Source organism: Oncorhynchus keta, chromosome 22 (assembly GCF_023373465.1).
Source record: "Oncorhynchus keta strain PuntledgeMale-10-30-2019 chromosome 22, Oket_V2, whole genome shotgun sequence".
In the NCBI taxonomy this organism is placed as follows: Eukaryota; Metazoa; Chordata; class Actinopteri; order Salmoniformes; family Salmonidae; genus Oncorhynchus; species Oncorhynchus keta.
This window is the reverse complement of record NC_068442.1, coordinates 32,142,546-32,158,599: the sequence shown is the minus strand read 5'-3', so window position 1 is coordinate 32,158,599 and position 16,054 is coordinate 32,142,546. Positions and strand designations below refer to the sequence as shown.

General features: G+C 41.3%; 1 protein-coding gene across 1 annotated transcript; it reads right to left on the bottom strand.

The window, feature by feature from the left end:
* Positions 1-5,854: 5,854 nt before the first annotated feature.
* On the bottom strand, positions 5,855-9,875 carry LOC118401362 (zinc finger protein 260-like). Its single transcript, XM_035798791.2, has 4 exons — positions 9,584-9,875; positions 8,743-9,001; positions 8,448-8,543; positions 5,855-7,923 (listed from the first exon to the last, which is right to left on the bottom strand). The coding sequence occupies exons 1-4, from the start codon at positions 9,716-9,718 to the stop codon at positions 6,149-6,151; spliced, it is 2,265 nt and encodes a 754-aa protein (XP_035654684.1). The 5' UTR covers positions 9,719-9,875; the 3' UTR covers positions 5,855-6,148.
* Positions 9,876-16,054: the final 6,179 nt, after the last annotated feature.

Sequence of the window (16,054 nt, the reverse complement as noted above, 5' to 3'; positions counted from 1 at the left end):
AATGCAATGATACAAGTTGAAATGATTGAAAAACAAATCCTACAGTAAATGTTTTATACAATACGCATTAATTCCATTACCTGGGAGAAGATAAAGTTTTTACAATTGCAATTCCAAAAGTAAAAAAAAAACTGCATAATAACCAATTAAATTCCATTACTTGAAGATTTTAAAGTATATTCTCCATTTCATGGCTGAATTCAAATGTCTAATTAAATTGACCCCAAATCTGGGAGACATTACACTCACCTTAATCAGGAGGACATATGGCACAAACTGATAGATAAAACTGAAAATACTGATTAAATTGTATTGACACTAATAAAAGACTAATGTTTTGTACAAAATAAATGCTATGTACCATTGCCATCTAGGCCTTTTGGGCTCCCGAGTGGTGCAGTGTTCTAAGGCACTGCATCTCAGTGCTAGAGGCGTGATGACAGACACCCTGGTTCGAATCCAGGCTGTATCACAACCAGCCATGATTGATTTATTAAATACAAGTTATTCAGTGGGCTGCTTCTCCACCTAGTGGTGACACTCCATCACTAAAGATGGGCATTATCAGCAAAAAGCACAGAAGCATCCAAAATCGCATTTCCACTGCCTCTTGTATTTAGAAAATACACTCAACAAAAAATATAAACACAACATTTAAAGTGTTGGTCCTGTGTTTCATGAGCGGAAATAGAAGATCCCAGAAATGTTTCATAATCACAGAATAGAATTTCTCAAACATGTTGTGCACAAATGTTTACATCCCTGTTAGTGAGCATTTCTCCTTTGCAAAAACAATCCATCCACCTGACAGGTGTGGCATATCAAGAAGCTGATTAAACAGCGTGATCTTTGCACAGGTGCACCTTGTGCTGGGGACAATAAAAAGCCATTGCAAAATGTGCTGTTTTTTCACAACACAATGACGTCTCAAGTTGAGGGAGCGTGCAATTGGAATGCTGACTGCAGTAACATCCACCCGAGCGTTGCCAGATAATTTAATGTTAATTTCTCTACCATACACCGGCTTCCAATGTCGTTTTAGAGAATTTGGCAACAAGTCCAACAGGCCTCACAACCGCAGACCACAAGTAACCACGACAGCACAGGACCTCCACATCTGCCCTTTTCACCTGCACACATCTGCCCCTTTCACCAGCCACCGGACAGGTGATGAAACTGAGGATTATTTGTGTCTGTAATAAAGCCCTTTTGTGGGGAAAAACTCCCCAGTGGGTGAGCGCAAGCCCTCCAAGGCCCAGCCATGGCTGCGCCCCTGTCCAGTCATGTAAAATCCATAGATAATTGCCTACTTAATATATTTAAATCGACTGATTTCCTTAAATGAACTGTAACTCAGTAAAATCGATGAAAATGTTGCGTCAATATTTTTGTTCAGTATATACACTGCTCCAAAAAATAAAGGGAACACTTAAACAACACAATGTAACTCCAAGTCAATCACACTTCTGTGAAATCAAACTGTCCACTTCGGAAGCAACACTAATTGACAATAAATTTCACATGCTGTTGTGCAAATGGAATAGACAGCAGGTGGAAATTATAGCCAATTAGCAAGACACCCCCAATAAAGGAGTGGTTCTGCAGGTGGTGACCACAGACCACTTTTCAGTTCCTATGATTCCTGGCTGATGTTTTGGTCACATTTGAATGCTGGCGGTTCTTTCACTCTAGTGGTAGCATGAGACGGAGTCTACAACACACACAAGTGACTCAGGTAGTGCAGCTCATCCAGGATGGCACATCAATGCGAGCTGTGGCAAGAAGGTTTGCTGTGTCTGTCAGCGTAGTGTCCAGAGCATGGAGGCGCTACCAGGAGACAGGCCAGTACATCAGGAGAAGTGGAGGAGGCCGTAGGAGGGCAACAACCCAGCAGCAGGACCGCTTTGTGCAAGGGGGAGCAGGAGGAGCACTGCCAGAGCCCTGCAAAATGACCTCCAGCAGGCCACAAATGTGCATGTGTCTGCTCAAACAGTCAGAAACAGATTCCATGAGGGTGGATATGAGGGCCCGACGTCCACAGGTGGGGGTTGTGCTTACAGCCCAACACCATGCAGGACGTTTGGCATTTGCCAGAGAACACAAAGATTGGCAAATTCGCCACTGGCGCCCTGTGCTCTTCACAGATGAAAGCAGGTTCACACTGAGCACATGTGACAGACGTGACAGAGTCTGGAGATGCCATGGAGAACGTTCTGCTGCCTGCAACATCCTCCAGCATGACCGGTTTGGCGGTGGGTCAGTCATGGTGTGGGGTGGCATTTCTTTGGGGGGGCCGCACAGCCCTCCATGTGCTCGCCAGAGGTAGCCTGACTGCCATTAGGTACAGAGATGAGATCCTCAGACCCCTTGAGACCATATGCTGGTGCGGTTGGCCCTGGGTTCCTCCTTATGCAAGACAACGCTAGACCTCATGTGGCTGAAATGTGTCAGCAGTTCCTGCAAAAGGAAGGCATTGATGCCATGGACTGGCCCGCCCGTTCCCCAGACCTGAATCCAATTGAGCACATCTGGGAAATCATGTCTCGCTCCATCCACCAACACCACGTTGCACCAGACTGTCCAGGAGTTGGCAGATGCTTTAGTCCAGGTCTTGGGAGGAGATCCCTCAGGAGACCATCCGCCACCTCATCAGGAGCATGCCCAGGCGTTGTAGGGAGGTCATACAGGCACGTGGAGGCCACACACACTACTGAGCCTCATTTTGACTTGTTTTAAGGACATTATTATCAAAGTTGGATCAGCCTGTAGTGTGGTTTTCCACTTTAATCTTGAGTGTGACTCCAAATCCAGACCTCCATGGGTTGATAAATTTCCATTGATAATTTGTGTGTGATTGTAGTCAGCACATTCAACTATGTAAAGAAAAAAGTATTTAATAAGAATATTTCATTCATTCAGATCTAGGATGTGTTATTTTAGTGTTCCCTTTATTTTTTTGAGCAGTGTATATCATGCTACTAGGTAACTAATGTAACTGTGCAGCTAAGTCAATAAGTCTAGTTTATGGTCAAGTCCTATTGCTGCACCATTGTCCACTTTCACTACAGATGTCATATAGGCAGGTAAGTGGCATTGCATCTACTTTTTGTTGATGGGGGGGCTCCCCCACCCCATATTCGTTGCTGGGGGGTGCTTTGAACAATGTTAAAATTATAAGTTCTTCTACATTGTAACCATCTAAGCCAATAAGGTGGTGCTAGTACAATTAAATATATTCGGTATTGTAAATATTTAGAAATGCAAGTGGAACTGATGCAAGGTTTGAGCAGAAAGGAACAATAATTATTTTTTTTTTTAAATAAAAGTTTAGCCATCATTCCCCAGTTGGCAATAACCTGCCTGCCCAATTTCATTTAATCAAGCACAAAAAAAAGACATAAGGTCAATTTAAATAAGAATTGTTTTAAAAACAAGAATTCATTCAACTTTTGCCCAATCGGGCATTACCTTTGCAGTCACCTGAATAACTCACCTAGAATCGGGCAGCCTTCTGAGAATCTGGAGGCGAGCGAGTAAAATCCCACTGCCATCCGTTCCTTCTCCTTGCTAATGTGCAATCATTGGAAAATAAAATTGATGACCTACGATTAAGATAATCCTACCAACAGGACATGAAAAACTAACATCTTATGTTTCACCGAGACGTGCTGAACGACGATACGGACATTATAGAGCAAACAGGATTTTTCTTGCACCGGCAGAACAGAGACGCTACCTCTGTTAAGACGAGGGGAGGGGGTGTGTGTCTATTTGTAAATAACAGCTGGTGCGCGATGTGTAATATTAAAGAAATCTTGAGGTATTGCTCACCTGAGGTAGAGTACCTTAGACCAGACCATCTAGAGTTCTCATCTATATTATTCATAGCCGTCTATTTACCTCCACAGAACGAAGCTGGCACTAAGACTGCTTCTCAACCAACTCCATAAGGTCATAAACCAAGAAGAAAATGCTCCCCCAGAAGCGGCGCTCCTAGTGGCCCGGGAACTTTAATGCAGGCAAACTTAAATCAGTTTTACCGAATTGTACCAGCATGTCACATGTGCAACCTGAGAAAAATAATTCCTAGACCGCCTTTACTCCACAGACAGAGATGCATACAAAGCACTCCCCTGCCCTCCATTTGGCAAATCTGACCATAATTATATAATCCTGATTCCTGCTTACAAGCAACACTAAAGCAGGAAGTACCAGTGACTCACTCAATACGGATGTGGTCAGATGATGCAGATGCTGCACTACAGGACTGTTTTGCGAGCACAGACTGAAACATGTTCCTGGATTCATCCAATGGCATTGAGGAGTACACCACCTGTCATCGGCTTCATCAATAAGTGCATCGACGACGTCATCCCCACAGTGACTGTACGTACATATCCCAACCAGAAGCCATGGATTACAGGCAACATCCGCATCGAGCTAAAGGCTAAAGCTGCCGCTTTCAAGGAGTGGGAGACTAATCCGGATGCTTATAAGAAATCCTGCTATGTCCTCAAACTAACCATCAAACAAGCAAAGCAGGATTCATTTTGAATACTACTACACCGGCTCTGATGCTCATCGGATGTGGCAGGGCTTGAAAACTATTACAGATTACAAAGGGAAAACCAGACGTGAGCTGCCCAGTGACGCGAGCCTACCAGACGAGTTAAATGCCTTTTATGCTTGCTTCAAGGCAAGCAACACTGAAGCATGCACGAGAGCACCAGCGGTTCTGGATGACTGTGTGATCACGCTCTCGGTAGCCAATGTGAACAAAACCTATAAACAGGTCAACATTCACAAAGCCAAACCGATAACCAGGACGTGTACTCAAAGTAGGCGCAGACCAACTGTCAAGTGTCTTCACTGACATTTTCAACCTCTCCCTGACAGAGTCTGTAATACCTACATGTCCCCAGATCCTCAAAAGGTTCTACAGCTGCACCAATGAGAGCTTCCTGGCCGGTTGCATCACCTCCTGGTATGGCAAATGCTCAGCATCTGACCATAAGGCGCTACAGAGGGTAGTGCGAACGGCCCAGTATGTCACTGGGACCAAGCTTCCTACCATTCAGAACCTATACAATAGGCGGTGTCAGAGGAAAGCCTATAAAATTGTCTGAGACTCCAGTCACCTAAGTTAGACTTTTCTCTACTACTGCACGGCAAGAGGTACCGGAACGCCAAATCTAGGACCAAAAGGCTCAACAGCTTCTACCCCCAAGCCATAAGATTGCTGAACAATTAATAAAATCGCCACCGGGCAATTTACATCGACCCCCCCCCCTTCTTGTATACTGCTGCTACTCACTGTATATTATCTATGCAGTCACTTCATCCCCCACCTACATGTACAAATGACCGCAACTAACCTGTGCCCCGCACACTGACTCAGTACCAGTGCCCCCTGTATATAGCATCATTATTCTTATTGTGTTACTTTTTTATTTTAGTCTACTTGGTAAATATTTTCTTAACCCTTCTTGAACTGAAATGTTGGTTAAGGGCTTGTAAGTAAGCATTTCACAGTAAAGTCTAGACTTGCATTCGGCGCATGTGACAAATAAAGTTTGATTTGATTTAGGGGTCTATAGTTAAACAATAAGTCACGAGGGAGTGTGGTATATGGCCAATATACCACCGCTGCGGGCTGTTCTTAGGCACAACGCATCGTGGAGTGACTGGACAGTCCTTAGCTGTGGTATATTAGCCTTATACAACAAACTCCCAAGGTACCTTATTGCTATTATAAACTGGTTACCAATGGAATTAAAGCAGTAAAAATAAATGTTTCGTCATACCCGTGGTATACGACAGCTTTCAGCCAATCAGCATTCAGGGCTCGACCCACTCAGTTTCTAACTTCACATGAATTATGTGTTTATTGATTTAGACAATATGAACAAATGAGAATTTGGGCTCATGAACATTAACCCTTTGATTTATAGCAAGATCTCCAAGCACTACAGCAAGCACATATCTAATTTCCTAAAGCACGCTCTCATTTCAGGCTTTCCAGACACTCACCCGAGAACATTTCACACTACTGAATAAATCCCCATTGTTCATGACATCTGTAAGCAGGAAGTTGCGCCGCTGTAGTCTAGTCTGTAGATAATATCACGGAGTCTACACAACAGCAGCATTATGGCAAGCACTCCTGTCTACCTCCTTTTCTACTTCTGAAAGTGCCGTCAGAAGATTTACGATAATTATCACCATCACAGTGTGTGCGTGTAACAGCCACACCATCACAGCTATGGTTTTTGTAGTGTCTTATGTCAGAAAAGCCTTTTCCACATCTCTTGCAATAGTAAGGCCTAACTCCAGTGTGGACTTGCATGTGGGCTTTAACATTGTTGGCTTGACTAAAACCTCTCCCGCAAACATCACATTTGAATGGCTTCTCTCCTGTGTGGATTCGCTCATGCCTTTTCAGATTGGTGTTGACTGCAAAAGTCTTGTCACAATAACTGCATTTGAAGGGTTTTTCACCTGTATGGGTCCGCTCATGTCCTTGAAGAGCTTGCTTCAGAATAAATTTCCTTCCACAGTATTTACATTCATGGGGCTTCACTCCACTGTGAACTCTCATGTGATAGTCAAAAGCATTTTTATATGCAATGGTCTTTCCGCAAATGGAACAAGAATATTGCTTTTGTCCTGTGTGAATTTCTTTATGCTTTTTCAGAGTTAGCATGGAGCTGAAGCCGTTCAAACATATTTTGCAACTGAATGGCTTTGTTGATGTTCCTTCTCTCCCAGGAACCTTATCTCCTTCAGCCATGTGCCATTGTAGATTATGTTGTCTCATTTGGTAATTGTAAATAAAAGTCTTTCCACATAGGTCACACATAAAAGGTTTGGTTGCCCCATGACGGTGCATGTGAGCTTTTAAATCGGTGGACTGAGGGTAGCTTTTCCCACACACTTTACATTTGTATGGTCTCTCCCCCGTGTGAAGCACTTGGTGTCGCACAAGGTTTCCTTTATGGCCAAAAGCAGTTCCACAGGTCTCACATTTAAATGGCTTCTCCCCTGTATGAATTCGCTTGTGCTTTTCGAGGACGGATTTTGTCCTAAAGCTTTTACCACACTCTGAGCATAAGTGTGGACGTATGTCTGCACCTGTATGTCTTCGCATATGAATTCTTAGGTCATAAGACTGTCTGTAACTCTTCCCACATTCAGCACAGCTGTATGGTTTTTCACCGGTGTGGATTCTCTCGTGCCCCATAAGTATGGTCCTTTTTGTGAAACCCTTTCCACAAGTCAGGCACTTGAACGGTCTCTCCACTGCATGAACTAGCCGATGTTGTGTCAGATCTGTCTTGGTAGAGAATGTATTTCCACAGACTTTGCAACTGAAATTGTTTTCTTTGTGATGCAACATGTGACGTTCAAGCTGCTTGGACATTCTGAATGTTTTGCCACATTGACCACAAGCAAATGGCCTCTCTCCTGTGTGAATTAGCTTGTGACGTAACAGCATGCGGTTCAGGCTGAAGGTCTTGTCACAAACATCACAGGTGAAGGGTCTTGTGTGAATTAGCTTATGACCTTCCAGTAACCCTTTCCTGCTGAAGGTCTTCTCACAAATGTCACACTTGAAAGGTTTTGTGTGGATTAGCTTGTGAACTCTCAGCAACTCTTTCTTGCTGAATGTCTTCTCACAAATATCACACTTGAAGCGTTTGTTTTCTGTGGATCCTGTCCCATTAGTAATATTACTGTTTTTATGTCTTTCATGGCTGTCTCCACCGTTGTCAGTGCCCTCTGGAAGAGCAGCTCTCATATGCTCAATGTTGGATTCAGTATCTCTTGGTGAGGGCTCTGTATTCAGTCCATGTGTGTCTCCCAGAGATGAGTCATACTCCAATGAAGTCGTCTCTGTAGGTTTACTGCAAACTTTGGCAGGACCTAAACATAAAAGGAATGTGAGCATACACATAGTAAAACTATAGCCTAAGTTAAGAGAATTTAACAAAATTATTAGGTTATACTAAATGTATTTAGTTAGACAAATAAATCAACAAATATTTGGCTATATCAATATTTTTCCTTAAAATAAACATGCTTTTTAACAGTCTATGTATTGTTTTCGAACAACTGGGTCATATTCATTAGCGCACACCACAGAAAAACGTTATGCAACAGAAAACAAACAGGCGTTTCTTATTGGCGTTCAGGTAGTTACTCTCCATTTTCTTTTGTTTGGTTCTTACTGAATATGACCCTGGACCACGTTCAGCAGAACACAACTTTATAACATGAGATTCAAAGGTAACGGTGCTATTCGGAAAAAAATATGTTTAGTAAGCCAATGGTGTGGACTGTTTGAGGGAAACATTTAGTTCAGTACAAACTATCACAGCAAACATTGAACTGAACACACACCTGGTTTGGCAACGATTATTCAAATATAACACCACTGAGGATGTTACCTGCACAGACGGATGTTGCATTAGTGACTGTGTTTGCTTGACTGACATTCCCTGGAAATGCTGAAGCCGCTGTCATTCCAGGCAACAATGGGAGATCTAAAGAACAACAAGAACAGTTAGATTGAAACATGTTCAAAACTCTCACTTTGTCCTTTAAACAAAATGATGTGTGGGAAGTTAATATAAACAAAACTATCAAAGATGGGAAACAAAACAATCAGTACACCTACAACAGACCTACTTAGCTACCTTATTATAGGCAGGAACCTAATGACTGGAGGTCTACAACACTCACCAACTGGTTTTATTGCAAAGATCATTCCGTTGTGCAGAACATGGGTTGGCGTCTGTACTTTCGGTTCAGCCTCCACTTTAGCCAGAGACGTTCTATAATGTTCAGCCTTCTCAGTAATTTCCTGCATATATTCATCCATCTGCTCCACTTTGGTCTTCAGTTTCTCGTTTTCATTTTGCAAACGTGAGGAGGCCACAAGAAATAGTTGGCAGACTTTACGAATACCCTCCCCCATCAACAAATTCATAATGGTGCAGAGCTGTGTAGAGCAATAGAAACAAGTGAACTAGTTAGTTACTGTATACAGCCAGCTTAAGCAGAGGATGTGAAACCAGTAACGTTGGCTTGCAACCTAGCTGAGGGCTAGCTAGTAGTACTAGTTAAGTAACGTTGTACCAGGCTGTTTAACAACCGGCCGTGGTTGGGAGTCCAATAGGGCGGCGCACAATTGGCCCAGCGTCGTCCGGGTTTGGCCGGTGTATTCTGTCATTGCAAATACGCATTTGTTCTTAATTGACTTGCCTAATTAAATGAAGGTTAAATAAAACAAAATAAAACATTAACGTTCGCCAGGTAGTCGGCACCCTCAGCGCGATGGTTGAAAACAAAAAACATCCGGTTTTCAGGGATACGGTATCGTCAACCTAGCTTCCTTTAACCTGAAAAATCAGAATCGGGGCCACGTTCAGGTTAATTGAGGTTACAGACGGTAGTTAACGATCTAGGTAGCTAAACAAATTTATTCTGATAACTTTTGTTCGTTAGCTAACGTAGCTGGTTGTAGTCACTAGGCGCCCGTTATCATACTGCTCAATGCCAGAAATATTTTAGAATTACTCACCTCTCTCCCCGGATTAACGTCGTTGTTAGCGTCAGAGTTTGGCAAAAATTTGTATATTTCTGTCATTGCCGTCTCGACGACGAAGGCCATAATCGATGTTGTTTCTGACTGGAACATATTGTAAATTGTAGCCATCTTGACCTTCGACTAATTCAGGTAACGTTAGAATAAAAACTACAAGTCGCAGCTACATTTATTTTAGGTAGCATATTTTTGCTAACTTGCTGATACTGTCATCCGCGTGAAGCCAACTGGCGTCTTGTCAGATCCCTTCCGGGTCACGGATTTTTAGAAACGTTCCAAATTAGAAAAGTGCATGAGCACGAATAATTATTCAGATTTGTTCATATTTAAATATGCACTAGTTTTACAAAACGTTTTAGAACACCTACTCATTCAAGGGTTTTTGGTTTATTTGGACTATTTTCTACATTGTAAAAAAAGTAGTGAAGACATCAAAACTATGAAATAACACACATGGAATCATGTAGTAACCAAAAAGTGTAAAACAAATCAAAATATATTTTATATTCTTTAAAGTAGCCACCCTTTGCCTTGATGACAGATTTGTACACTCTTGGCATTCTCTCAACCAGCTTCATGAGGCAGTCACCTGGAAGGCATTTCAATTAACAGGTGTGCCTTCTTAAAAGTTCATTTGTGGAATTTCTTTCCTTCTTAACACATTTGAGCCAATCAGTTGTGTTGTGACAAGGTAGGGGGGTATACAGAAGATAGGTTCTGTTTGGTTAAAGACCAAGTCCATATCTTGGCAAGAACAGGTCAAATAAGCAAAGAGAAACAACAGTCCATAATAGTTTAAGACATGAAGGTCAGTCAATTCAGAACATTTCAAGAACTTTGAAAGTTTCCTCAAGTGCAGTTGCAAAACCCATCAAGCGCTATGATGAAACTGGTTCTCATGAGGAGCGCCATAGGAATGGAAGACCCAGAGTTACCTCTGCTGCAGAGGATAAGTTTATTAGAGTTATCGGCCTCAGAAATTGCAGCCCAAATAAATGCTTCACAGATTTCAAGTCACAGACACATCTCAACATCAACTGTTCAAAGGAGACTGTGTGAATCAGGCATTCATGGTTGAATTGCTGCAAAGAAACCACTACAAAAGGACACCAATAAGAAGAAGAGACGTGCTTGGGCCAAGAAACACAAGCAATGGACATTAGACTGGTGGAAATTTGTCCTTTGGTCTGGACTCCAAATTGGAGATTTTTGGTTCCAATCGCCGTGTCTTTGTGAGATGTGGTGAGGGTGAACGGATTATCTCTGCATGTGTATTTCCCACCGTAAAGCATGGAGGAGGAGGGGTTATGGTGTGGGGGTGCTTTGCTGGTGACACTGTCAAGGCACACTTAACCAGCATGGCTACCACAGCATTCTGCAGCGATACACCATCCCATCTGGCTTGGGCTTACTGGGCTAATCATTTGTTTTTCAACAGGACAATGACTCAACACACCTCCAGGCTGTGTAAGGGTTAATTTACCAAGAAGGAGAGTGATGGAGTGCTGCATCAGATGACCTGGCCTCCATAATCCCCCGACCTCAACCAAATTGTGATGGTTTGGGATGAGTCGGACCGCAGAGTGAAGGAAAAGCAGCCAACAAGTGCTCTGCATATGTGGGAACTCCATCAAGACTGTTAGAAAAGCATTCCAGGTGAAGTTGGCTGAGAGAATCCCAAGAGTGTGCTAAGCTGTCTTCAAGGCAAATGGTGGCTATTTAAAGAATCTCAAATATAAAATATATTTTGATTTGTTGGTTTCTACATGATTTCATGGTTTTGATGTCTTCACTATTATTCTACAATGTAGAAAATAGTAAAAATGAAGAAAAACCCTTGAATGAGTAGGTCTACATAAACGTTTGACCGGTAGTGTGTGTATATGCACAGATGAAGTCGGAAGTTTACACACACTTAGGTTGGAGTTATTAAAACTCATTGTTCAACCAAGCCCTGACCTCAATCCTATAGACAATTTGTGGGCAGAACTGAAAAGGCATGTGCGAGCAAGGCCTACAAACCTGACTCAGTTACACCAGCTCTGTCAGGAGGAATTTATTGTGGGAAGCCTGTGGAAGGCTACCTGAAATGACCCAAGTTAAACAATTTAAAGGTAATGCTACCAAATACTAATTGAGTGTATTTAAACTTCTGACCCACTGGGAATGTGATGAAAGAAATAAAAGCTGAAATAAATCACTCTCTACTATTATTCTGACATTACACATTCTTACAATAAAGTGGTGATCCTAACAGACCTAAGACAGGGACTGTTTACTAGGATTAAATGTCAGGAGTTGTCTAAAACTGAGTTTAAATGTATTTGGCTAAGGTGTATGTAAACTTCCGACTTCAACTGTATATGTTTTTATTGCAGAAAAAACAGTATACATACAGTAAGTATACAAACAGACAATGATAACATATACTAGGGGTTACAACAAATTACAGATTATACAAATACTTTAAAGGAAGCACACATATTGATTGTTTTATCAGCTTTCTTATTAGAATAATGTAGAATGGTCTTACTGTACTGCTCAAATTCCTTATAGAAAACATGGAATAGTGTTTTTTATTCGTGAATTTACAATCATGAATATGACATTTTGCCATTTGCACAATTAGATTTCAGATTTAAAAAAAAATGTTTTTATCCTTGTTATAGTTAAGAAAACCGAGCAGCACATTCTCCCATAACAAACTGAAGTCATCAAGAATATTAACAATTATAAAACTATAAATATCTTGCCATCATTTCTTTACATGTAGACAATGCCAAAATAAATGCAAAACTGTTTCTGGATGCTCAACACAAACAGTACAGTTAATGTTTTAGCTTCTTCAGGTAATTATTCGCAGGGTAATACTTACAGTATGGATCATTCTGATAGAGACCTCTTTGATCTTGTTAAAACTACCAGGTATTTGTGTGGTAATAACCAGACTTTTTTCCCAACAGATATTATTGACAAATGTATTCCAGTAAGTTGTGACATAAGGAATGGATACAATATCCCTTTGAAATAAAGCATGTATAGATCTGTTGTTCTGAGGGAACAAGAAGAAACACATTTTTCCTATTGGTGAGTCAACTGCATTAAGCAAGGATAGGCCAAGAAGGTGAGGTCTTGTTACACCTCTAAACAACATGAGAGTTCAAGATGGAATAGCATCAAAAACTATGGCGAAACAAAAATTCAAATAGTTCACCTAATGTCAGTTTAATTGACAAAACAAGCTGTTTGACGTTGTGGTACAAAATTTAAAGTAAAAGACACAAAAACGAAACTTAGAAATAGCAACGCTTTTTAAAACTAACCCACAGATCATTGTTCTATCTGTGGAAATGGGGCACGTAGAACATATCTACCACTTCTTAGACTGCTTTCAATGAGAAAGAAAGGTGAGTTATAGATCTGTCAATGTGAATTTGGTCAGGGTGGCCCAAAAAGTTGCATATTGCAGCTTTAAGTGACATTTGCATTAAATGTGTTTTTTAAAACAAGGTTAAATAAATAATAACATTTCTGTATGCAGCACATACAAAACGCAGTCCACTCTTTGTTACAAATTCTAGTTTTGGAAACAGAAAACTGTATGGATATCAAATGTTTCCTCTATGAGAAAATGAGCAGAATGTTGGCCAAAATCTTCTCCCATTGCTGGCCACTGGACTTCCTCTCATCACCATATTTGGTAGTGAGTTGAAACGCCAACCAGGCGTTTCACATTAAACATCCGGTGAAATATCTGTGTCATTGTTCTATCTGTGATAGTGCCCTCCAAGCTCATCATTAAAAAGGAACCTAGGATAAAACACCTCCCTCTGCAACTGGGCTCCTGAATGGTGCAGTGGTCTAAGGCACTGCATCCATTCCTTTACTTAGATTTGTGTGTATTAGGTAGTTGTTGTGGAATTGTAAGATTACATGTTAGATATTGCTGCACTGTCGGAACTAGAAGTACAAGCATTTCGCTACACACGCAATAACATCTGCTAACCATGTGTATGTGACCAATAAAATTTGATTTGATTTTAAGAGTACATAGTCTATCGGTAAATAGCCCACCCAATTTTACCTATCTCATCCCCATACTGTTTTTATTTATTTACTTTTCTGCTCTTTTGCACACCAATATCTCTACCTGTACATGACCATCTGATCATTTATCACTCAAGTGTTAATCTGCAAAATTGTAATTATTCGCCTACCTTCTCATGCCTTTTGCACACAATGTATATAGACTCTTTTTTTCCTACTGTGTTATTGACTTGTTAATTGTTTACTCCATGTGTAACTCTGTGTTGTCTGTTCACACTGCTATGCTTTATCTTGGCCAGGTCGCAGTTGCAAATTAGAACTTGTTCTCAACTAGCCTACCTGGTTAAATAAAGGTGAAATAAAAATACATTTTAAAAAAGAGGCATCACTACAGTCCCTGGTTCGAATCCAGGCTGTATCACATCCAGCCTAGATTGGGAATCCCATAGGGCCCAGCGTCATCTGGGTTTGGCTGGGGTAGGCTGTCATTGTAAATAAGAATTTGTTCTTAACTGACTTGCCTAGTTAAATAAAGGTACACATTTAAAAAAGACAAAAAACTGGATCCTGGAGTTACTGACAGGCCGCCCCCAGGTGGTAACTGTAGGCAACAACACATCCGTCACACTGTCCCTCAACATGGGGGCCACTCAGGGTTGCCTGCTTCACAGGCGGTTGGCTGCACCTTAATCGTTGAGGACAGGCTCATGGTAATGGCTGGAGTGGAATAAGTGGAATGGTATCAAACACATGGTTTCTACCATTCCATTCACTCCGTTCCAGACATTATTATGAGCCGTCCTCCCCTCAGCAGCCTCCACTGGCATGCTTAGTCCCATTTTATACTCCCTGTTCCCCCACGACTTTATGGCCGCACACGACTCTTTAACACCATCATCAAGTTTGCAGACGACACAACGGTGATAGGCCTGATCACCGACGATGATGAGACAGGAAAGAGGTCAGAGACCTGTCAGTGTGATGCCAGGAAAACAACCACTCCCTCAACATCAGCAAAACAAAGGAGCTGATCATGGTGTACAGGAAACAGAGGGCACGCCACCATCCACATCGACAGGGCTGTAGTTGAGCAGGTTGAGAGCTTAAAGTTCCTCTGTGTCCACAACACTAAGGAATTATCATGGTCCACACACACTACAGCCTAAATGATGTTCTTATCATCATCGCTATGCAAACAAGGCTGGTTTTGCTGTATATACAAGTTTTGTTTAACTAATAAAATTAAAACAGTAACTCAAACTACTTTTGGGTACATTGTTAACATTACAACAGGAAATCCATGTCTTAAACATTGCAACGTTTCGGAACAAAGAAAATGTGTAATCTGCTTGACACATTAAAGTTACTTACCTTACAGATCATGAAGTCAGATCATTTCCACTCCATTCATATGCAGTTTACAATACATTTGATTCATACACTGGTTTATCTGGTGGTCATGTTTTTATTTTAACCTGCCCTTCCCTTATCTACACTGAAATAATATAATTATGATAAAAAAATATAAATTATATCTCGCATAGCTCATTAGTATACCCTTGTGGTTGAAAATGTATATATCTATTGTAGGTCCTAGGATACAACAATGAATAATGTAGAACAAATAAATACCATTAAAGGATACCTTACAACTTACAGTAATGAACACCTTGTGAAACAGCTGTGAAACCTGGCAATATGTAACATTGTAATACATAAACTTTGATCGTTTTTGGTACAGTTGTGTCATTCATTTATTTGTACAGATTCTTTGTACACTCACATGGCAATCATAGACTAAAATACTGAATTCTGGTGTGTGGAATATAGAGTAGGTGGTTGCTGTGTAGGTGGGAGGTTCTGCCTGTCACTTGATCTCAACAGGCAGCCAGTCTCGGAAAGGGGACTTGAAGAGGGAGACTGCAAAGTCCAAGCACGGCTGCTCAGTGGGCCCTCAGATCCTCAAACAGTTCAACAGCTGCACCATTGAAAGCATGTTGACTGGCTGGGTCACCGATTGGTAAGGCAACTGCTTGGCATCCGACCACAAGGCGTAGTACATCATTGGGGCTGACCTCCCTGTCATCCAGGCCCTCTATAGAGTACCACAGTACCCCATAATAACCATAAAACCTATTGGTCAAGAAGGGAAATGATTCCAATGGTTTTTTGACAATTCATTCATAGGTTTAAAAAAAAAAAAAATATTATGTGTTTCGTGTAGGTTTACTCTGGCATGACGTTTTGATAACCGTGTAAATCTCTCTGGGACAAGGTGACTTTTATCAATATATTTGGCGCAATTTACTATTTACTCTATAGGACAGAAAGCCCTGCTTCCAGCTGTTTGCTTAGAAATTCTAGGAACAATAAGGAGGCCTGCATCTTGTTTCAGATTTT